At 44.8% G+C, this 24,668-nt stretch overlaps 1 protein-coding gene, 1 long non-coding RNA gene and 1 pseudogene across 3 annotated transcripts in view; 2 read left to right on the top strand and 1 right to left on the bottom strand.

The window, feature by feature from the left end:
- Positions 1–8,546, bottom strand: part of FAF1 (Fas associated factor 1) — a 599,080-nt gene extending 590,534 nt beyond the window's left edge. For both annotated transcript variants that reach the window (XM_063939564.1, XM_063939566.1), the window contains exon 1: positions 8,287–8,546. In XM_063939564.1, the coding sequence (XP_063795634.1) occupies positions 8,287–8,331 (45 nt within the window). In that variant the 5' untranslated portion in view covers positions 8,332–8,546. The remainder of the gene's footprint in view (positions 1–8,286) is intronic.
- A 7-nt stretch (positions 8,547–8,553) lies between these two features.
- LOC134957573 (uncharacterized) lies at positions 8,554–23,575 on the top strand. Its single transcript, XR_010186669.1, has 3 exons — positions 8,554–8,812; positions 19,541–19,779; positions 22,971–23,575. It is a non-coding gene; the product is annotated as an uncharacterized LOC134957573 (long non-coding RNA).
- Positions 22,428–22,545, top strand: LOC134958938 (5S ribosomal RNA; annotated as a pseudogene).
- Positions 23,576–24,668: the final 1,093 nt, after the last annotated feature.

Here is a 24,668-nt window from a genome sequence, read left to right as displayed (position 1 = left end):
AAAGGGTTACTGTATATGACCATACTGTATCGGGGGGGGGTGTAACATGCTTTAGAAGCACTAGAAAGCCCATAACATCCCACATAGAAAGGGTTATAAGGGCAAGCTGCACAAAATAGGCATCCCTATCCCCTAACCCAGGCATTTCCAACCTCGGTCCTCAAGATACACTACCAGTTCAGGTTTTAGTGATAGCCATGCTTGAACACAGGTAACTTAATTAGTACCTCAGTTATTTTCATTTAACCAGCTATGCTCGAAGCATGGATATCACTAAAACCTGGACTGTTAAGCTAAGTGCACACTGTCAGATTTTTGTAGGCACCAATATCTGAGCTACACACTAAAACAGTGGTGTACAACTCGCGGGCCGAATGCTGCCCCTTCCGTATTATTTTGCAGCACACGGGCAGGGGTTCTCTTGCGGCCTGACTGCCTTGCTTGCAGCGAGGGCAGGAGAGCGCAGTGTGCACCTCTCCTGCTCCTCAGTCCGGTCCCAGGCGGCGGCACATGTATCTTAAGTCAGGCGCTCGCAGGCCAGCAGCCAATCAGGAGCTGCAAGTCCGCAAGCTCCGATTGGCTCACAAACAGGTACCTGATTTAAGATACCCGCGCCGCTACCGGAGACTGGACTGAGGAACAGGAGAGGCGGCGCTGCGCTCTCCTGCGCTCACACACAGCCAGGCAGCAGCGGAGGTGAGCATTGTGGGAGCATATGTATATCTGGCACTGTTGGGGGGGCATATGTCTATCTGGCACTGTTGGGGGGGGGGGGGGGCATATGTCTATCTGGCACTGTTGAGGGGGGGGGCATATGTGTATCTGGCACTACTGGCGGCGGCATATGTGTATCTGGCACTACTGGCGGCATATGTGTATCTGGCCCCCATGTGTGTATCACATACTAATTTTTTTGGGTGCGCGCACACACTTCACTCCCCATGTCACCTCCCCCCCCCCCCCCCCCCATCGGCCAGCTCGGCGGCAGATTGCCGAGTGTGTAGGGAGCATTAGACCTTGATTATTCAGCCCAGTTGGGATTTTAAGTTTGACATGCCTGCACTAAAAGAAAAACAATGGCCTTTTTAGTAGCGAGTGCACTACAAGCAATAAATGGTGACAGTCGCTCTAATTAGCCAGTATCGGGATAGGTAACGCCTTAAGAAAACTGGGATCAGCCACTGACGCAGCACTCCAATTTCATATTCATTTTGTAGAACAGGTATGGTCAATTTTGTTCATTGTTTCTACTTCAGAGATTAGTCAGATATTTTTTAATCCATAGAAGTATTGCAATTTGGATAGTTATTACTACGTGCAATTTAAAAGCTGCAGTTCAGGTTTCACATCCGAATGGCTCTTATATGCTGATCACTGTATCTTATTACTAGTGCACCAGAACATTTCTGTTTGTATGGCTGCAACTTTATAGTAAGAGGCACTAATTTATTATCATCATCATCATCCTTTATTTCTATGGCGCCACAAGTGTTCCGCAGCGCCCAATTACAGAGTACATAAATAATCAAACAGGTAAACAGCAACTTACAGTTGATGACAGTATAGGGTAAATAAACATAGTTACATCAGCAGATGACACTGGAATAAGTATCAGGTGGCAGAAGACTGCTAATCACAATGATACAGGTTGAGTATCCCTTATCCAAAATGCTTGGGGCCAGAGGTATTTTGGATATGGGATATTTCCGTATTTTGGAATAATTGCATACCATAATGAGATATCATGGCGATGGGACCTAAGTCTAAGCACAGAATGCATTTATGTTACATATACACCTTATACACACAGCCTGAAGGTCATTTTAGCCAATATTTTTTATAACTTTGTGCATTAAACAAAGTGTGTGTACATTCACACAATTCATTTATGTTTCATATACACCTTATACACACACAGCCTGAAGGTCATTTAATACAATATTTTTAATAACTTTGTGTATTAAACAAAATTTGTGTACATTGAGCCATCAGAAAACAAAGGTTTCACTCTCTCACTCAAAAAAGTCCGTATTTCGGAATATTCCGTATTTCGGAATATTTGGATATGGGATACTCAACCTGTAATATATTCTTGTGTATCCTGAAGTGAGTGACAAGTTTATCCACTAATGCTATTTGTGGCTGGCATGGCTGCAAGGCAAGTCCTCAGGGACTTTGAAGGAAGAGTGATTGTTGGGCACAACCAACAGGAGCACTGGAGACCAAACCTGCTAATTCTTCATGAGCAACAGGGTATAAGGCTGGCAATACATTTTAAGATAATCTATCCAACTGGTTGAAATTAAAGTCTGGTAATGTATGGGAACAAATGACAGTCGAAAATGAACCCCCAAAAAAAAAAATGGTTATTCAGACAAATGAAGCAAATCAATGGATTTAACCAACTTGTCTGAATGACCATTGCTCTTTTTTGTCTGTTTTCAAGTTTTTGGGAGCAAATGGTCGACTGTCATTTGCTCCCATACTTTACCAGATTTTTGCTTTAACCAGCCAGCTAGTTGGAAGGTTGGACAGATGATCTTAAGGTATATGGCCAACTTTAGGCAGCTTCTCTCTAACGCCGACTCTCAGGGAACCCTAATGGGCCCTAAAGACATGCCGATCCGCCACCGGGGTGCCCGACGGCCGATACGGCCGGCGGGGGGGGGGGGGGGGGGGGCAGTGACAGGGGGAGTGAAGTTTCTTCACTCCCCCCGTCACGCGGCTCCATTGAAGTGCAGGCAAATATGGACGAGATCGTCCATATTGGCCTGCATGCACAGCCGACGGGGGACCAGCGATGAACGAGCGCGGGGCCGCGCATCGTTCATTGCTGCAGCCTCCACACTGAAAGATATGAACGAGTTCTCGTTCATTTATGAACGAGATCGTTCATATCTTTCAAACAAATCGGCATGTGTGTAGGGCCTATAACCGAGCATGTTTTCCTGGTCTCCTCACAGAATCACAAGTGAAATCGTAAATAATGTGCGAGTCTGACAGTAATGAATACACCTAGTGTTCACGCTAGGCTGTTTTAGCAGGGTGCCGCACCCGATTTTTAAAAGGCAAAATCTGCCTTGCCCCTTTAGCGACGTGCTGCTAAAACAGCCTACCCGCTCTGTGCCGTCGCGTGAATAGATGCACGTGCACAGCATCTATTCACATTACGGGGAGAGCTTGGGAGAAGTCCAGCACCACTGTAGGTGCTGGGCACACCCCAACCTCAGTGACACCACTGCTGTGGCACACCCCTTCCCCACCCGTGCCCCTTTTTCATGCAAACCAACTGCCCACGCAATCCCTGTGCCCTTCCCGCATAGAATCTCAGCAGGAACACTAACACCTGTTCTCCAGAAAGGAGATATGGAAAACATGCACTATTGGTATTCCTCAGAAATGAAGGTGGGAAACACTGGTTTAAGGCAGAGTTTCCCAACAGCTGCCCTTACATTTTAGGTTTTATACATATCCATACTTGAGTCCAGACGGTTAAATCAGACAGAAGCCGGAGCCTTGGACCCTGGTTATTCCCAGATTTTTCAACATGGCTTGGACTCGGGTTTTAGCTCCTATACCCCATTCACACTGCAGCTTGGACCTGGGTTACACTCGAGTCGACCACTTTCACACTGAAACCATGTGTTCCTTGCAAGTCACTCTAGACACTACCTTGAGGCGGGCCAAAAGAGAAATAGCCAATCAGCAGCTTTAAAATGTTACCTGGGTAAGATAACCCGGAGCACACCCTTTCAGACAGCAGGCAACCTGGGTCGGACTCTGGAATACCCCTGGTAGCAACCAGTGTCAAAGTCCTGGCAATATGGACCCGGGGAGACCCTTAAACACAGAGAAATGAGCCGGGATGACTCAGCAAATACTCGGGTTAAATTCTCCATCTGAAAGGTGGTTAAGTCACCTGTGCTTAAGCATGGATATTCTTAAAACGTGGACTGTAATGGAGGAGTTTTAGAAACTCTGGTCTAATGTGATGTCAGCATGGAATACAGAGCGAAAAACTGAAACCGCAAAAGGACAACACTGAGAGGATACACATTGCCAGGATTGCGATATGTGCACAGGAATAGAGTGCAAGGCACAATTCACTTACTATACAACGTATGTTCATAAAGAACTCATCTGCGAGTATGTTACACTGCACTTTTCAGCTGTTCAATTTGTTTTCCCAATCGCTCAATGCACAGAAAAAAAAAAAAGTATGGAAACCAAGTATGCCCTGCAGTCTCCTAAGTAACGGATATTCTGTACAGATTGATGGATCCATACACAGACAGGTCATGCTTTGCCATTTAAACTTTCCGGCCTACAGAAGTCTCCATTTGTCCAAGGCTACGGAGACTTTAGATTTTTGGGGTGTGGGGTAATTCATGACACTTTCCTTTTACAGGTTGAGTATCCCTTATCCAAAATGCTTGGGACCAAAGGTATTTTGGATATGGGATTTTTCCGTATTTTGGAATAATTGCATAGCATAATGAGATATCATGGTGATGGGACCTAAATCTAAGCACAGAATGCATTTATGTTACATATACACCTTATACACACAGCCTGAAGGTCATTTTAGCCAATATTTTTTATAACTTTGTGCATTAAACAAAGTGTGTGTACATTCACATAATTCATTTATGTTTCATATACACCTTATACACACAGCCTGAAGGTCATTTAATATAATACTTTTAATAACTTCGTGTATTAAACAAAGTTTGTGTACATTGAGCCATCAGAAAACAAAGGTTTCACTATCTCACTCTCATTCAAAAAAGTCCGTATTTCGGAATATTCCGTATTTCGGAATATTTGGATATGGGATACTCAACCTGTATTAGTAAAGTGGAAGTGCAGTTGAAAAATGATGGAACGTTACCTTTTTGCATAATATATACATTGTTCAATTTCTAGGTTTAAAATGCCTTTGGATTAAAGCAGACATTTCCCAACATGTTATTATATTGCTTTATTTTTGCTCAACACTAAAGAAAGTCAGAAGACCAGCACTGAATCCAAGCAGCCTTATTATTTATTATCCAGTGGATACAGAATACCCAATTTAAAAGGTGTAGTATAAATAGTTCCAATATAACATCTTAAAGCATCTAATTAACTGACTTTGGAAATTCTAGCATTCCAGACGCAATCATCAGACCTGCCTGGAAGAGGCCTCCATGAATTCTGACCTCCACAGGTCCCAAACACGGGACCCCCGCAGTTCTGCAGGTGGTTGGTGATGTAGCGTTATAGGGAAAACACAAAGCCCTCCATATATATCGGATATCTATTGGTCTTTTCAAATGTTAATATTAACAGGAGTACAGCAGTACTGTCATATCTGCAGTGATCTAGAGATAGTGTAACCATGGTGCGATCTTCCATAGGACAAACAAGAAACACATAGTCTAACATTATTAAGATTGCTCTTATGTTCTGCTTGCAGAGAAAACAATACATGTAATATGATTGTCAGATGACGCACTGGAATAAAGGTTGCTCCCTGAGCTTGCCTTGTGTACTGTGGGGGCCAGACGAAGCGAACTCCAGACCCTCTATCCCATTGATAGGAACAGGTGGGTGGTCTTCAGTTTGCCGGCTGTCGGGATCCTGGCGCACAGTATACCGGCGCCGGAATCCCGACAGCCAGCATACCGACACCTTTTCTCCCTCTTGGGGGTGGAGGACCCCCCTGGAGGGAGAATAGATAGCATGGCGCTAGTAGCACGCCACCGTGCTCGCAGCGTGGCGAGCGCAGCGAGCCCGCAAGGGGTTCATTTGCGCTCGCCCAGATGTCGGTATGCCGGCGGTCGGGATACCAGCGCCGATATGCTGGCCGCCAGCATACCCTACTACACCCGAACATGCTATAGCCAAGATGGCATTACTTCATGCCTTAGTAAATAGCACATTTGCAACATCCCCATACACTGTATGATGTGATCCCTTACTTACCAGGAAGCAGGTGATATCTGCGTTATCTCCTGCATTAGGGGCTTAAGAAATAGCCTGGTTACTTACTTTAATGGTAATCATGCAGAAACTGCAGTGTCTACATGATTACCGCGATATATACAGTTGATACTTCTTCATCAAACCCAGCCATCTCTCATCCTAACCCTCTGTTACATGCTCACTTCTACCCCTTCTGTGTCACCCTCACCCCTCATGTGCTTTCTACTCTCTTAGACTATTTCATACTCCATTCAACGGTCCATAACCCTCAATTTCAACCACCCTGATTATCATTTCAGTGCTCTGTCCCTTTATGCAACATTGTTTATATACCATGTACTTGTCCTGTATTGTTCTTTTACTGCAAAGCATTGTTTTCTTGTTTACTTGTTTGTTTATGTACTCAGGCGCTGCAGAACCCTTGTGGTGCCATATAAATAAATTATAAATAATAAGTAGCCTCCAAAAAAACTAAACAAAAACATTAGCCACAATGGGGTCGATTCTATTCGGCAACTTAAGAATAGCGCCGGGAATTAGCTCCCGACGCTATTCAATTCAGCTGCTAGTGACCCGCAATTGTCGGGAATTCTTCTCTCATCCCCGGGGGATGAGAGAAGAAACCCGACAAAAGTGCTGCCTCGCGGCCGGCGCGAGGCTGATTCTGTCGGGAATCAGCATCGCCGCGGGTAGTTAAGTCGGAGAATGCCCGTTCTCCCGACAAAACTACCTGTTAAGTCGGCGTGAACGGGACATCGCCAACTTAACTGGAGCTGAATTGAATAGCGTCGGGAGCTAATTCCCGGCGCTATTCTTAAGTTGCCGAATAGAATCGACCCCAAAGAGTCTATCGACTCATCGTCATTTTAAAAATTATTTGTTTTCAAACTCAATTAACAGTCTAAAAACAGAATCCCATGAAAGAGAAACACATATAAGGTTCATGATACTGAAAGCATGTAAATGGTAAAAGAAAATACAGAACCACTTGTCTAAAACCCATAGGCAACATCATTACCAGCAAATTTACAATGCTTACGTCTAACGGCTCTGTACAAAAACTGACAGTATTTACCTTTATAAACATACATTATGTAAAGCTACTATACTATAGTAAGCACATCTATTCCCAGAAACAGGGAACAGATATCCATCACACAGGACAAGGGGAATGATTGCTTTGCAAATAAATGCTCACATAAATGATCATACAGTAGCTGCAGACAATAAACTAAATTATTGTAATTAGATGGTTCCGCCTGCCGCAGAAACCCAGGACTACTGCCGCAGAATCATGTTGTCATGTTTGGGAGAACATCAGGGAACTGACTCTGGGAGTCTGTTGTTCCTGCCTTAGAAATTAGTAGTAGCAGTACACAGGGGGTTGGTGGAAATACATATATATATTCCCAGTGGACGGGATGCCGTCTGTCAGTATCCCAAAAGCGGCATCCGGCCCGCAAGAATGCCGGCAGCAGGGCGAGCACTACGAGTCCCCTTGCAGGCTCACTGCGCTCGCCACAGGATCTATTCCCACTTTATGGGTGTCACGGACACCTAAAAGTGGGAATATCCCCTGTGAGACAGTATTCCGGCTGTCAGCCTTGTTGGCTGTAGGGATTCCGGCGTCTGTATCCTGACTGCCGGGATCCCGACAGATGGCAATTTGATTGCCTCCCGATTGGTGTTAGTATCAGTAATGCATAGGGCTTGGTGATTGGAATAGAAGTACATAGCGGTTAGTAATAGCACAGTATCACTACACAGGGGGTAGCTGTCAGCACTACACAGGGGGTATTATTACTAGTACTGTTAAACCCCTTTTCCACCAAAATGACAGGTCCAACCTGGGTTTTTGACCACGGTTTCAACAAGCCTGTTCACACAGCAGGCTGGACCCAGGTTATCGCCAGGTCTTTGGTTTCGCAGAGCTTGGAGATGACATCAAGCTGCCAGGGTCAGATTCCCTGGTAGACCCTTTTACACCAAACATGGACCCGGATTGCTCTGACAATAAAGCAGGTTAAACATCTGGTGCACAGGGGGTATAATTAGAAGCAGTCATAGTGCACAGGGGTTAGTAGCAGTTGTGAATAGAGATTTGTATTAGTGCAAGGAGGTTAGTAGTAGTAAGAGTAGCAGGACACAGGGATTAGTATTAGTTGTGAATAGGAATAAATATTATTTGTGAATAGGGAGTAATAATAGTAGTAGTAGTAGTACTTAGGGGTTAGTGGGAGCTGGGACCCCTGTGTGAATAACCCCATAAATCGGGACAGTGACTGTGTAGTGGCGAGAACCTCTGCCCGGTGTCCTCACCTGGAAGTCGGCCAGGATCATCTCTCGGTCCGTGTTGGAGGCCATGTCGCCCCGGTGGGTGTCAGCTATGGGAGCCCGTCTAGCAGATCATGAGCTCTAGTCCGGCCCCCGGGGCATGTCCTCCCCCTGTGTCACCGGGTGTTGCGTCTCGGTAGAGCGTCCGCTCTGGTGTGTGAGTCCCGCCGGGCCTGAGCTGGTTGTATCCCCACTGCCAGGCACTGCTGCTCTCTGCTGCTACTGCTCTCTCCCCCCGCTGCCGCCGCACGGCGCTGTCGCACATTTTGCTCGTCACCGGAGTCGCAACGACAGGCGCTTTGCGGCCGCCGGCGTCACGTGATGGCTCTTCATGTCGCCATGGCAACAAGTAGGGGATAAATATTAAAGTGAAGATGGCTGTTGCTGGTAGTCCGTCAGTGTCAGGGGTCTCAGGCTGCGTGTCAGCTCTGCTTGCTGTGTGGTCATGGTGATCCTGGGGCTCATTATGGGCAGAGGCGGGTAACCAGCCACAGGGCTGACATTGCTGCCTGTCAGTATAATAATAACAAGCCTCACTCTCTGATATTATTATTATTATTATTATTATTATTATTATTATTATTATTATCATCATCCTTTATTTATATGGTACCATAAGTGTTCCACAGCAAAGTACATAAAACCTATGCAGACAAAGCAAGGAAAATTCTGAAAGACTTAGGGGGCTATTTATCAAATAATATTTATATTATCCACAATATTAAGTGTCCCTGGTATGTATAAAGGAGGGATCGCTGGAGGTGTCTCCGATACCTGCCACATTCCCCATAGGTTTCTATGGCGGATGCGATGCTGCCTGATGCATCCATAGCGCGAATGCCTCGCATTCCCGATATCGTTACCCGCAGCTACCGCACTCTTCTGAGCACATTGTAGCCTATGGGCTACAGATCGAGGAAAGTTACCCGGGACCCCTGCGCCGGAAATGCCTCAGTGCGTCGCGGTCACATGTGGGCACGCATGCGCAGAACTCCCGGCCGCCCGCAGAGAACATCACAGGGACAGGCTCCTTCCAGAGCCCCTGTTACTGCGGGTGCCGGGTGATACAGTCGCATTCGGTTGTCATGGGAAAACTATTTTGCCATGTTTAATTAGCTTTTAGTGCCAGGACAGATGAAACTGTAATGGTCTGTAACGAATGCAGAGGAAGCGTTAAATAGGTCCTGTATACATTTCGCGCAGCGCTATTCAGTGTAGAGAGGTACTAGAGGCATATCCAGCAGCTCCCGGAGCGCCAGGCATGCCCCAAGCATGATAAAAATGCAAAGGCATGGCTCGCTAGGACAGCATTTCCCATAAGGCCATGCCTGCTTGTACCGCTTTTATTTTATAAAGTTGGGAGGTATGGCAAAAGACATCTCCTTCCCTGTGCACCCTGGCACATGCTCAGTGCGGGCTTGTGAATGGGATGTGTATGCGCAGGTAACAGTCTGAGACCAGCCTGTGACTCCAGCAATGTCAGGTACCACTGCCCTCCTCCTTTACCTGCCTTCCACTTCCTTACAGCCCTAATAGCTAGATAGATTTGCAAACCGATCAGCCATAACATTAAAACTACCTGTCTAATACTGCGTATGTTTTGTTCATATGTTTGTAAATCCAGTCATAAGGACACAGAGACATGTGAGCTCACTGCTGTGCTGTTTATTCCATCACCAACTCCAGGCACACTGCACACTGGACCACCCCACTTCCCAGCATCCCCCTGGTCCCAGGGACCATCACTGAAGATTCAGGCTTACACATATTAGTAAGGGAGTGTCTACAAATATTAAGCATTCTAATGCACTAACATCACATCCTCTTTTCTTTAAAGATAAGCCCTGTACGCTTCAATGCAACAATTAACAACGTCATATTAAGAACATCATCTAACACGTTTTAATGTGTCTCTCAGGTCTGCGTATTTCCCTTTTGGGTCTTTCATACACAGTCTGTGTTTCATCGACCATGTTGGACCTTTCTAGAATCGTGGTTTGTTCACCATTATCAGGATCATCATACATGTCAGATGAAGGGTATTCTTCAGTCATGTTGTCTTCATTATGGTTAGGTTGAGATCTTAAATCCACCCGATTTCTTCTTACTTCCGTTCCACGCTCTGTACGTATAGTATAAGATCTTGGTGCTACTTTTGCTTGCGCAATACCTTTCTGCACCCAAATAATACCTTTCTCTATCGTCCTAGTGGATGCTGGGGTTCCTGAAAGGACCATGGGGAATAGCGGCTCCGCAGGAGACAGGGCACAAAAAAGTAAAGCTTTACGATCAGGTGGTGTGTACTGGCTCCTCCCCCTATGACCCTCCTCCAAGCCTCAGTTAGATTTTTGTGCCCGGCCGAGAAGGGTGCAATCTAGGTGGCTCTCCTAAAGAGCTGCTTAGAAAAGTTTAGCTTAGGTTTTTTATTTTACAGTGAGTCCTGCTTGCAACAGGATCACTGCAACGAGGGACTTAGGGGAGAAGAAGTGAACTCACCTGCGTGCAGGATGGATTGGCTTCTTGGCTACTGGACATCAGCTCCAGAGGGACGATCACAGGTACAGCCTGGATGGTCACCGGAGCCTTGCCGCCGGCCCCCTTGCAGATGCTGAAGTAAGAAGAGGTCCAGAATCGGCGGCAGAAGACTCCTCAGTCTTCTAAAGGTAGCGCACAGCACTGCAGCTGTGCGCCATTTTCCTCTCAGCACACTTCACACGGCAGTCACTGAGGGTGCAGGGCGCTGGGAGGGGGGCGCCCTGGGAGGCAAATGAAAACCTATTTTGGCTAAAAATACCTCACATATAGCCTCCGGAGGCTATATGGAGATATTTAACCCCTGCCAGAATCCGTTAAGAGCGGGAGACGAGGCCGCCGAAAAAGGGGCGGGGCCTATCTCCTCAGCACACGGCGCCATTTTCCCTCACAGAAAGGCTGGAGGGAAGGCTCCCAGGCTCTCCCCTGCACTGCACTACAGAAACAGGGTTAAAACAGAGAGGGGGGGCACTAATTTGGCGTTAGAAATATATAATAAAGATGCTATAAGGGAAAACACTTATATAAGGTTGTCCCTATATAATTATAGCGTTTTTGGTGTGTGCTGGCAAACTCTCCCTCTGTCTCTCCAAAGGGCTAGTGGGTCCTGTCCTCTATCAGAGCATTCCCTGTGTGTGTGCTGTGTGTCGGTACGTGTGTGTCGACATGTATGAGGACGATATTGGTGAGGAGGCGGAGCAATTGCCTGTAATGGTGATGTCACTCTCTAGGGAGTCGACACCGGAATGGATGGCTTATTTAGGGAATTACGTGATAATGTCAACACGCTGCAAGGTCGGTTGACGACATGAGACGGCCGACAAACAATTAGTACCGGTCCAGACGTCTCAAAAACACCGTCAGGGGTTTTAAAACGCCCGTTTACTTTAGTCGGTCGACACAGACACAGACAGGGACACTGAATCCAGTGTCGACGGTGAATAAACAAACGTATTCCTTATTAGGGCCACACATTAAAGGCAATGAAGGAGGTGTTACATATTTCTGATACTACAAGTACCACAAAAGAGGGTATTATGTGGGATGTGAAAAAACTACCGTAGTTTTTCCTGAATCAGATAAATTAAATAAAGTGTGTGATGATGCGTGGGTTCCCCCCGATAGAAAATTAGGGGCGGTATACCCTTTCCCGCCAGAAGTTAGGGCGCGTTGGGAAACACCCCTTAGGGTGGCTAAGGCGCTCACACGCTTATCAAAACAAGTGGCGGTACCGTCTATAGATAGGGCCGTCCTCAAGGACCAGCTGACAGGAGGCTGGAAAATATCATAAAAAGTATATACACACATACTGGTGTTATACTGCGACCAGCGATCGCCTCAGCCTGGATGTGCAGAGCTGGGGTGGCTTGGTCGGATTCCCTGACTAAAAATATTGATACCCTTGACAGGGACAGTATTTTATTGACTATAGAGCATTTAAAGGATGCATTTCTATATATGCGAGATGCACAGAGGGATATTTGCACTCTGGCATCAAGAGTAAATGCGATGTCCATATCTGCCAGAAGATGTTATGGACACGACAGTGGTCAGGTGATGCAGACTCCAAACGGCACAAAGGTGTATTGCCGTATAAAGGAAGAGGAGTTATTTGGGGTCGGTCCATCGGACCTGGTGGCCACGGCAACTGCTGGAAAATCCACCGTTTTTACCCTAAGTCACATCTCTGCAGAAAAAGACACCGTCTTTTCAGCCTCAGTCCTTTCGTCCCTATAAGATCATATCTGCCCAGGGATAGAGGAAAGGGAAGAAGACTGCAGCAGGCAGCCCATTCCCAGGAACAGAAGCGTTCCACCGCTTCTGACAAGTTCTCAGCATGGCGCTGAGACCGTACAGGACCCCTGGATCCTACAAGTAGTATCCCAGGGGTACAGATTGGAATGTCGAGACGTTTCCCCTTCGCAGGCTCCTGAAGTCTGCTTTACCAAGGTCTCCCTCCGACAAGGAGGCAGTATGGGAAAAAATTCACAAGCTGTATTCCCAGCAGGTGATAATTAAATTACCTCTCCTACTACAAGAAAAGGGGTATTATTCCACACTATATTGTGGTACTGAAGCCAGAAGGCTAGGTGAGACTTATTCTAAAAAAAATTTTTGAACACTTACAAAGGTTCAAATCAAGATGGAGTCACTCAGAGCAGTGATAACGAACCAGGAAGAAGGGGACTATATAGTGTCCCGGGACATCAGGGATGCTTACCTCTATGTCCCAAATTTGCCCTTCTCACTAAGGGTACCTCAGGTTCGTGGTGCAGAACTGTCACTATCAGTTTCAGACGCTGCCGTTTGGATTGTCCACGGCACCCCGGGTCTTTACCAAGGTAATGGCCGAAATGATGATTCTTCTTCGAAGAAAAGGCGTCTTAATTATCCCTTACTTGGACGATCTCCTGATAAGGGCATAGTCCAGGGAACAGTTGGAGGTCGGAGTAGCACTATCTCGGATACTGCTACAACAGCACGGGTGGATTCTAAATATTCCAAAATCGCAGCTGATCCCGACGACACGTCTGCTGTGCCTAGGGATGATTCTGGACACAGTCCAGAAAAAGGTGTTTCTCCCGGAAGAGAAAGCCAGGGAGTTATCCAAGCTAGTCAGGAACCTCCTAAAAACAGTGCATCATTGCACAAGGGTCCTGGTAAAAATGGTGGCTTCCTACGAAGCAATTCCATTCGGCAGATTTCACGCAAGAACTTTTCAGTGGGATCTGCTGGACAAATGGTCCGGATCGCATCTTCAGATGCATCAGCGGATAACCCTATATCCAAGGACAAGGGTGTCTCTCCTGTGGTGGTTATAGAGTGCTCATCTTCTAGAGGGCCGCAGATTCGGCATTCAGGATTGGATGCTGGTGACCACGGAGCCCAGCCCGAGAGGCTGGGGAGCAGTCACACAAGGAAAAAAAATTTCCAGGGAGTGTGATCAAGTCTGGAGACTTTTCTCCACATAAATATACTGGAGCTAAGGGTCAATTTATAATGCTCTAAGCTTAGCAAGACCTCTGCTTCAAGGTCAGCCGGTATTGATCCAGTGGGAAAAACATCACAGCAGTCGCCCACGTAAACAGACAGGGCGACACAAGAAGCAGGAGGGCAATGGCAAAAACTGCAAGGACTTTTCGCTGGGCGGAAAATCATGTGATAGCACTGTCAGCAGTGTTTCATCCCGGGAATGGAAACTGGGAAGCAGACTTCCTCAGCAGGCACGACCTCCACCCGGGAGAGTGGAAACTTCATCGGGAAGTTTTTTCCACATGATTGTAAACCGTTGGGAAATACCAAAGGTGGACATGATGGCGTCCCGTCTGAACAAAAAACGGGACAGGTATTGCGCCAGGTCAAGAGACCCTCAGGCAATAGCTGTGGACGTTCTGGTAACACCGTGGGTGTACCAGTCGGTGTATGTGTTCCCTCCTCTGCTTCTCATACCTAAGGTGCTGAGAATTATAAGACGTAGAGGAGTAAGAACTATACTCATGGCTCCGGATTGGCCAAGAAGGACTTGGTACCCGGAACTTCAAGAGATGCTTACAGAGGTCTTATGGCCTCTGCTGCTAAGAAGGGATTTGCTTCAGCAAGTACCATGTCTGTTCCAAGACTTACCGCAGCTGCGTTTGTCGGCATGGCGGTGGAACGCCGGATCCTAAGGGAAAAAGGCATTCCGGAAGAGGTCATTCCTACCCTGGTCAAAGCCAGAAAGGAGGTGACCGCACAACATTATCACCACATGTGGCGAAAATATGTTGCGTGGTGTGAGGCCAGGATGGCCCCACAAAGAAATTTCAACTCGGTCGTTTCCTGCATTTCCTGCAAACAGGAGTGTCTATGGGCCGCAAATTGGGGTCCATTAAGGTTCAAATTTCGGCCCTGTCGATTTTCTTCCAGAAAGAATTGGCTTCAGTTCCTGAAGTCCAGAAGTTTGTCAAGGGAGTATTGCATATACAACCCCCTTTTGTGCCTCCAGTGGCACTGTGGGATCTCAACGTAGTTCTGGGATTCCTCAAATCACATTGGTTTAAAACCAGTCAAATCTGTGGATTTGAAGCATCTCACATGAAAAGTGACCATGCTCTTGGCCCTGGCCTGGACCAGGCGAGTGTCAAATTGGTGGTTTTTTCTCAAAAAAGCCCATATCTGTTTGTCCATTCGGACAGGGCAGAGCTGCGGACTCGTCCCCAGTTCTCTCCCTAAGGTGGTGTCAGTGTTTCACCTGAACCAGCTTATTGTGGTGCCTTGCACCTACTAGGGACTTGGAGGACTCCAAGTTGCTAGATGTTGTCAGGGCCCTGAAAATATGTTCCAGGACGGCTGGAGTCAGGAAAACTGACTTGCTGTTATCCTGTATGCACCCAACAAACTGGGTGCTCTTGCTTCTAAGCAGACTATTGCTAGTTGGATGTGTAATACAATTCAGCTTGCACATTCTGTGGCAGGCCTGCCACAGCCAAAATATGTAAATGCCCATTCCACAAGGAAGGTGGGCTCATCTTGGGCGGCTGCCCGAGGGGTCTCGGCTTTACAACTTTGCCGAGCGGTTATTTAGTCAGGGGCAAACACGTTTGTAAAATCCTACAAATTTGATACCCTGGCTAAGGAGGACCTGGAGTTCTCTCATTCGGTGCTGCAGAGTCATCCGCACTCTCCCGCCCGTTTGGGAGCTTTGGTATTATCCCCATGGTCCTTTCAGGAACCCCAGCATCCACTAGGACGATAGAGAAAATAAGAATTTACTTACCGATAATTCTATTTCTCGGAGTCCGTAGTGGATGCTGGGCGCCCATCCCAAGTGCGGATTGTCTGCAATACTTGTACATAGTTACAAAAATCGGGTTATTATTGTTGTGAGCCATCTTTTCAGAGGCTCCGCTGTTATCATACTGTTAACTGGGTTCAGATCACAGGTTGTACAGTGTGATTGGTGTGGCTGGTATGAGTCTTACCCGGGATTCAAAATCCTTCCTTATTGTGTACGCTCGTCCGGGCACAGTACCTAACTGAGGCTTGGAGGAGGGTCATAGGGGGAGGAGCCAGTACACACCACCTGATCGTAAAGCTTTACTTTTTTGTGCCCTGTCTCCTGCGGAGCCGCTATTCCCCATGGTCCTTTCAGGAACCCCAGCATCCACTACGGACTCCGAGAAATAGAATTATCGGTAAGTAAATTCTTATTTTCTCGTGATCTCTGAGACGGACTTGGTCACCCGATTTTAGATCAGATAAGCTTTTTGCTCGCCTGTCATGGAACAGTTTCTGTTTCGCCTGTTGACGTTCCTTACTCAGTCTGACCAACGCTGGCAGTTTATCATGTATCGGGAGATTTGCTCTAATCCCCCTTCCCATCAGCATTTGTGCAGGAGAAAGTCCATTCTGTAAAGGTGTACTGCGGTAGATTAAAAGACTTTTGTAGAAATCTTCTTTACCTTCTTGAGCTTTTTTCATGAGACTCTTTACAATTTTTACTGAACTTTCCACCAACCCATTTGAGCGTGGATAGTGGGGACTTGACGTAGTATGGACAAATTCCCACTCATCAGCAAATTGTCTAAATTCAGCACTGGAAAACTGAGGACCATTGTCAGTGAACACTTCCATAGGAACACCATGCTTTGCAAAGATTGACTTCATGCAATTGATTATGGCTTTACTAGTATTTGTATGTAGTGTCTTCACCTCAGGGTAGTTAGAGTAATAATCAGTCACGACAATGTACGTTTTCCCAATCCAATCAAACAAATCTGCGCCAACTTTCTGGTACGGTCTCTCTGGCACTGCATGAGGACTCAGTGGCTCTACTTGTTGTTTCGGTCTATATGTAAGACATAATTCACATGTAGCTGTAGTCTGTGCTATGTCTTGGTTCATTCTTGGCCAATACATAACTTCACGCGCTCTCCGCTTACATTTTTCTTCTCCTAAGTGGCCTTCATGTATCTTGCACAGCAGAGTTTTTCTTAGTTGTGCAGGTATGACAAACCTATTGCCTTTGTAAATAATACCATCGACAACTGTAAGGTCACTGCGGTACATCCAATAATCATGGATAGACAGCGGGCACGCATGTTTTTCTGCTGGCCAACCTTTCAGAATGATATCTTTGAACACTTTCATTGTGTCATCTGTCTCAGTTTCTTTCCTAATCTGTTCTTGTCTTGCAAGAGACACTGGTAGAGAAGCTACGGTCAAATTAACATAGGCTTCTATCTCTTCATCCATCAGACTTTTGGAACCTTCACTTTTAGTCCACAGCACGAGAAAGTGTGTCAGCAATGTACATGTATTTGCCAGGACAGTACAGCAAGTGTACATCATATTTCTGTAGTCTGATAAGCATTCGTTGAATTCTCATGGGACAGTCATGCAATGATTTAGTCATGATAGCTACCAATGGCTTGTGGTCAGTTTCCACTGTAAATGTTTGACCATACACAAACTGATGAAATCGCTCACATGCATATGTGATCGCAAGAAGTTCTTTTTCTATCTGAGCATACCTTGTTTCAGCACTTGTCAGTGCTCTTTATGTCTTAACTTGTTCTCAACAGATTACTGGTTGCCATGTATCCTCATGTTCTTGTAACAGCACTGAGCCTAGGCCAAATTGCGAAGCATCTGCTGAAATTCTTGTTCTTTTTGCAGGATCAAAGAATTTTAGCACTGGTTGCTCTGTAATGATCTGTTTCAAGTTTTGCCAACTTTCTTCTTGTTCATGTGACCACATCCACTCGTTATCTTTGTCCAACAACCATCTAAGAGAGACTGTTCATTCAGAGAGTTGAGAAATAAACTTTCCTAAGTAAGTAATCATTCCTAGGAATCTTCTGATGTCGTCTTTGTTGTTAGGACGTTCCATGTTCACTATGGCTGATATTTTCCTTGGGTCTGGTTTTACACCTTGATCCGAGACCACGTCGCCCATAAAGGTAAGTGTTTTCACGCCAAATTCACATTTGTCCTTGTTTAGCTTTAGATTCACTTTCTTGACAAGTTCCATTACTTGTCTCAATCTAGAATCATGTTCTTCCTTTTTAGAACCCCAGACAATAATGTCATCCATCATTTTTTCAACACCTGGAATATGTTCAAAAACCATGTGTATCTTTTTGTGATATACTTCTGGAGCAGACAATATTCCATATGGTAGTCAAAGAAATCTGTATCGACCTTCTGGTGTATTAAATGTACAAAGCTTTGAGCTGGCCTCATCTAGCTTCATTTGCCAGAATCCTGAAGATGCGTCCAATTTACTGATCCATTTTGCTCCCACAAATTGTGACATGATTTCATTTCTGGTTGGTAGTTTAAAATGTTCTCGTTCAATAGCTTTGTTTAAATCTCTGGGGTCTAGACATATTCTGAGTTGTCCATTTTTCTTTTCATCGATTACTAAGGAGCTTACCCATTCAGTAGGCTCATCAACTTTCTGTATCACACCCAAGACTTCCATGCGATTTAACTCTTGTTTCAGTTTTTCTCTCAGCGCAAACGGCACTTTTCTACAGGGGTGTATCACTGAAGAAACTTGCGTGTCTATATTTATTTTATGCTCTCCAGGCAAACAACCTAGACCTTCAAACAAGTCTCTGTATTCAGTAAACATCGATTTGCAGTCATCTTCTTCTTTGGCAAGCTTAGTTTCTCACAGGAACTTAATCCTAGAATCGGTTGCACATTTTTATCCACAATCAGTAGAGATGTTTTAAACTGTTGTCCCTTATATTTCAGTGTCACTAAGCATGTACCTTTCACAGGAATTTCCTCCCCAGTGTACCCTGTAACTTTCACTTTGGCTGGATGAATTTTAGGTTTTACTCTAAAAGTCTTATAGTGTTGAAACAATATTAAATTCACCTGCGCGCCAGTATCAAGCTTAAAGGGAATGACAATCTCGTTCACAGTTAAAGGGACAATCCTTTCTTTCTTATCTGCACTGCAAAGTTCAATGCAATCCATAAAGAATTCCTCTGTTTGTTTAACAGCATGCACATTGGTTGTTTCACTTTTCATTTTACAGCATTTGGCAAAGTGATTAAGTCTACCACATTTCATGCAGGTTTTACCATAAGCAGGGCACATTTTAGGATTGTGAGCATTTCCACATCTACTACACATTTCCTTATTAGACTGTGGCTTAGACTGCTTCATTCTTGAGAATGGAGGTTTGCTTGGCTCTGTTTTCTGCACTACATGGACAGCAGCATCAACTTCCTTGTGTAACGTTTTGGCTTGAAATCTAGTTATTTCTGCAGATCTACACATAGTCACTGCCTTGTCTAGTGTTAGGTCTTGCTCTCTCAGCAGTTTCTCTCTGAGTCCATTATCAGGTATTCCACAGACAATACGATCTCTAATCAGTGAATCCTTTAAATCACCAAACTCACAGGTTTTACTGAGTGATTGCAGCTCTGTAACATACTGATCAAATCCATCAACAGACTTCTGATCACATGTGAAAAACTTATATCTTTCATATGTCACATTTTTCCTTGGCACAAAGTAATCTTCAAACTTTTGCATTATAGAAGATAGCGCCATATTCTGCCTCTCAGCAAACTGAAAACTATTATAAATGTCCAGCACATCCTCTCCTATCACATGGAGGAAAATGGATGCCTTAGTTTTGTCAGCCTCTGTATCAGCTCCACATGCAGCAAGATATATATTAAACCTTTGCTTAAATCTTTTCCAGTTTACAGACAAGTTACCAGACATCAGCATGCCGGTTGGAGGAGCCAGTTTATCCATGGTTACTCACTGTTTGAAGAGAGGAGCACACGGCAGGCTTTGCAGACACTGATTATCACAGCCTTACAGACTTCTACAAGATTCTTTCACACTCTGAGAGCACTAGCAGTCCAAGTTAAACTTCTTCTGACACCATGTTTTGTTCATCTGTTTGTAAATTCATTCATAAGGACACAGAGACATGTGAGTTCACTGCTGTGCTGTTTATTCCATCACCAACTCCAGGCACACTGCACACTGGACCACACAATTCCCAGCATCCCCCTGGTCCCAGGGACCATCACTGAAGATTCAGGCTTACACATATTAGTAAGGGAGTGTCTACAAATATTAAGCATTCTAATACACTAACATCACAGTGTAGACCCCCCAAATGCTGCCAAAACAGCACTGATCCATTGAGGCTTGGACTCCACAAGACCTCTGAAGGTGTCCTGAGGTATCTGGCACCAATACATTAGCAGGATACTTTAAGTCCTGTACGTTGTGAGGTAGGGCCTCCATGACCTGAACTTGCTTTTCCAGCACTTTCCACAGATGATCGATCGGATTGAAGGTTAGTAAGGAAGTGCACAGTTGTGGAATCCGTGTGATTAAAATGCAAATGTAGCAGGAGGTGTCTGTAGAATATGACGCCTCCTGCATGCATTTGCAAGATCTGAGTGACACCTCCGCTCCACCGCCCAAATGCCACAGCATGTCAATCATGCTGATGCAGACAGGGCTGCCAGGATATCGCAAGACCTGATCCGCACATGTGCAGAACGAGTCTTGTGCCTGCACAGACCCCACAATATCGGATTTGTACTTAAACCATCGGGTTAACATACAAATCTGAATTAGGCCCTGCGATCTGGGGACTTTGGAGGCCAAGTCAACACCTTGAACTTTTTGTCATGTACTTTGGCTTGTTCCTGAATATTTTTTTCAGTGTGACTGGGTGTATTATCCTGCCGAAACAGGTTAATCAAATTCCAGTTGCAACTGGCTGAAGGATTTAAATTTAAACATGCCTGACACATATAGTTGCCCCAGAGAGACGACTCCCCACCTACCCCAGACCTCCCTGGCCTGCAAGCTATGAGAGCTCAGGTAGTGCCATAATGGAGTAGCTGGATCCAGTTCCTGACACTTTAGCAGCTTTGAGGCCAAATCCCACACCCTAACAGCCTGAGCAGAACAGATGAATTGCAGATCGAAGTGTGATACCACTAATGTCTGAAGGGTAGGATGGCCTGGTGTAGCCTGGGAAACCATAAGGGTATGTAAAGCACGGGGATCGATATCATCGACCCAATGCCACAGGTGTGCCAACTGAGATGCAAGATAATGCAACTGGAAATGAGGGAGTGCGAAGCCCCCCTGTGCACAAAGCATAGTAAGCACGTTTAGTTGAATGCGAGCGTGACGATCTACCCAGACCAGAGAGCAAATTAGGCTGTTTATCTGACAAAAAAGTCTTTGGGGAAGAAATACTGGAGAGTTATGATACATATATATATATATATATATATATATATATATATTGGGGCAAAAAAGTATTTGGACAGCCTCCGATTGTGCAAGTTGACCCACTTAAAAAGATGAGAGAGGTCTGTAATTTCCAGCATAGGTGCACTTCAACTGCGAGAGACAGAATATGAAAAAAAAAAAAAAAAAGGAAATCACATATTTGAAAATATCTATTTGGACAATCAAAACGTTTCACTCACTGCCCCACTGTATATATGAGATTGTAACAAAGAACTTAATTAAACATGTTGACACAAACAGCTACGTCCATTATCAAAGTAACCATCTCAAACGATGGAAGAACAACATTCCCCTCTCACAGTTCACTAGGATCGCATGGAACTGCAAAACTGTGGAGGATCGTGACGCACAATTGTCTATCTACACGGAGAGGTTCAAAGAGAAAGGATATCCCAAACATATTCTGGATGTAGCCAATACTAAAGTGAAGACTCTGGAGAGGAAACAACTTTTGAAATATAAACCCAAGGAAAAGAAGGAAGATACTGCCAGGTTCATTACCACCTACAATAGACATGACAACCGGATTAAACAAGCACTCAGATCACACTGGAATATATTATTAATGCACCCTATTCTCAAAGATTACCTACCACGTGAACCCCATGTGGTCTTTAGGAAATCTCAAAATCTGAAGGACCTCCTCGCACCCAGTATGCTAAGAAACCATGAAATACCAAAAGGAATACTACCTAAGTGTGTGGGATGTTTCAAGTGTGGCCATTGCAACATCTGCAAATATGTAAATCTGAATAGAAAGACATTCAAGAATACAGGAGAAACAAAGGAGTACAAGATTAAGCACTTTATCAACTGTAATGTATCCTCAGTAATTTATCTCCTGGAGTGTCCCTGCAAGATGAATTACATTGGCAAGACAAAGAGGCCACTAAAAATCCGCATACAGGAACACATAAGAAATATTAAAAACAAGGTTCAAACACATGCCGTATCAAGACATTTCCTGCAACATCGTGGCTCCAATCCTGAGGAACTCACGTTTAAAGGCATAGAACTAGTCACACTCGGAGAAAGAGGGGGAGACCTCTCTAACCTCTTATCAAGGCGAGAGATGTTCTGGATATACGAAATGAAATCACTCCACCCGGACGGACTCAATTAAAATTACGAAATAGCTCCTTTCTTGTGAACGTAAGCCTATTATCCCTAGTATCCTTCCTTCACTGAAACCGTCTATATACCTTCTCTTCTCTTACTAGGTCCTTGAATGTTTGGGGCACTGTGTAGTGGTCCCCCAACTTCTGGACACTGTTTCTGTCTCTGTAGCCCAGATCCCAATTTACAGTCATACCACACTGGATATGCCCAAATTCGTCCGATCTTGGAAGCCAAGCAGTGTTGGCCCGGCCAGTATAGGGCTAGGAAACTGCCCAGGAAGACCGGGTGCTGTAAATTAAATTGGATCGAGGGCGCACTACTTTTAAACTCAATCTAAAATTCTTCTCCATATATGACGGTACCAACTCTATATATAACACTATTAACATGACACTGACTGCCTTTTATATATATATGTTTTTAAAGTATATAATTTATATTTAATATTTATACTAAAAGATGAGTCTCTTGGCACCATATTTGTTTACAATCCCGCAGGGTGTCACCTCCCTATGTATACAAAGAGATATCATGTAACATCTTGCACTGTATATATGCCCATATCACTAATCATAATATGGACCTAGCCCTTTAATAAACATAAAGAATCTATATATATAATATAAACAATGTATATAATTTAAGTTATAATCCACACTTCAAAAGGCATTGACTCCGCTTTCCTCTTTTTTTTATGCTCTATTCTGGTTCGGAGACAATAGAATTCTAAAACACCGGTCTTTCCTAATGAACAATATCAGTGAAAACATGGCCGCCGGCACTTGCTTCAATTATATGAAACTGTCTGTGAGATGTGTACTACACAAAGATGGACGCCGCATCCCCTTTCAAACCCGCCGGCACATGCGCAAAGGGAACTTCTGGACACCGGATGTGGGGCAGAAATGACGCGAGGAGCGCCCCGGACCGGAAGTTCATACTATGAAACCAATTTGAAGATTTCAAGTGTTTCTGAACTTAGTTTCTGAGCGCAAATATAGCGTTTTGACAAACTTAAAGTGTCCCTTTGTACCAGATTTAATGAATGTGTACTTGTAGATCCTGTTCTCTAGTGCAAGTTAATTACAGGAAGTGAGGTAATCAATCACTTCCTTATCCATAATGGTATATATAGAAGATGTGTCCCACTGTATATGCTACCCCTTGATGAAGTCAGACCAGACGAAACGCGTCTACCATTTTAATCCTCAGTTAAGCTGCTTTTATCCACTTTATTTTAGCTACATAGCGGATTTTAATGTGTTTTTCTTCCATTTCACATTATAGTATATGAGTTTTATATACCTTATTTCTCCTTGTCTTTTATATGCCCTTTAGGTTTTTACTGTTTTTACTATTTTTAAACCTACAATTCTGTTCATTTCATGTGTTTTTAAAAAATATATATTTTCTGTAATAAACCCGTATTGTTTTTAAGTAAAACACGCAGTCCCTAGAAATATATGCCACCAGTGGTCGCTTTGATCTTATCCATCTTCTCCTAGATAGATAGATAGATAGATAGATAGATAGATAGATAGACTGCTCAAAAAATAAAGGGAACACTAAAATAACACATCCTAGATCTGAATGAATGAAATATTCTTATTAAATACTTTGTCCTTTACATAGTTGAATGTGCTGACAACAAAATCACACAAAAATTATCAATGGAAATCAAATTTATTAACCAATGGAGGTCTGGATTTGGAGTCACACTCAAAATTAAAGTGGAAAAACAGGCTGTTCCAACTACTACATGCTGATCCAACTTTGATGTAATGTCCTTAAAACAAGTCAAAATGAGGCTCAGTAGTGTGTGTGGCCTCCACGTGCCTGTATGACCTCTCTACAACGCCTGGGCATGCTCCTGATGAGGTGGCGGATGGTCTCCTGAGGGATCTCCTCCCAGACCTGGACTAAAGCATCCGCCAACTCCTGGACAGTCTGTGGTGCAACGTGGCGTTGGTGGATGGAGCGAGACATGATGTCCCAGATGTGCTCAATTGGATTCAGGTCTGGGGAACGGGCGGGCCAGTCCATAGCATAAATGCCTTCATCTTGCAGGAACTGCTGACACACTCCAGCCACATGAGGTCTAGCATTGTCTTGCATTAGGAGGAACCCAGGGCCAACCACACCAGCATATGGTCTCACAAGGGGTCTGAGGTTCTCATCTCGGTTCCTAATGGCAGTCAGGCTACCTCTGGCGAGCACATGGAGGGCTCTGCGGCCCCCCAAAGAAATGCCACCCCACACCATTACTGACCCACTGCCAAACCGGTCATGCTGGAAGATGTTGCAGGCAGCAGAACGTTCTCCTTGGCGTCTCCAGACTCTGTCACGTCTGTCACATGTGCTCAGTGAGAACCTGCTTTCATCTGTGAAGAGCACAGGGCGCCAGTGGCGAATTTGCCCAT

This window comes from Pseudophryne corroboree, chromosome 9 (genome assembly GCF_028390025.1).
Source record: "Pseudophryne corroboree isolate aPseCor3 chromosome 9, aPseCor3.hap2, whole genome shotgun sequence".
Lineage (NCBI taxonomy): Eukaryota > Metazoa > Chordata > Amphibia > Anura > Myobatrachidae > Pseudophryne > Pseudophryne corroboree.
The sequence above is the reverse complement of the archived record's forward strand: the minus strand, read 5'-3'. Positions and strand labels throughout refer to the sequence as shown.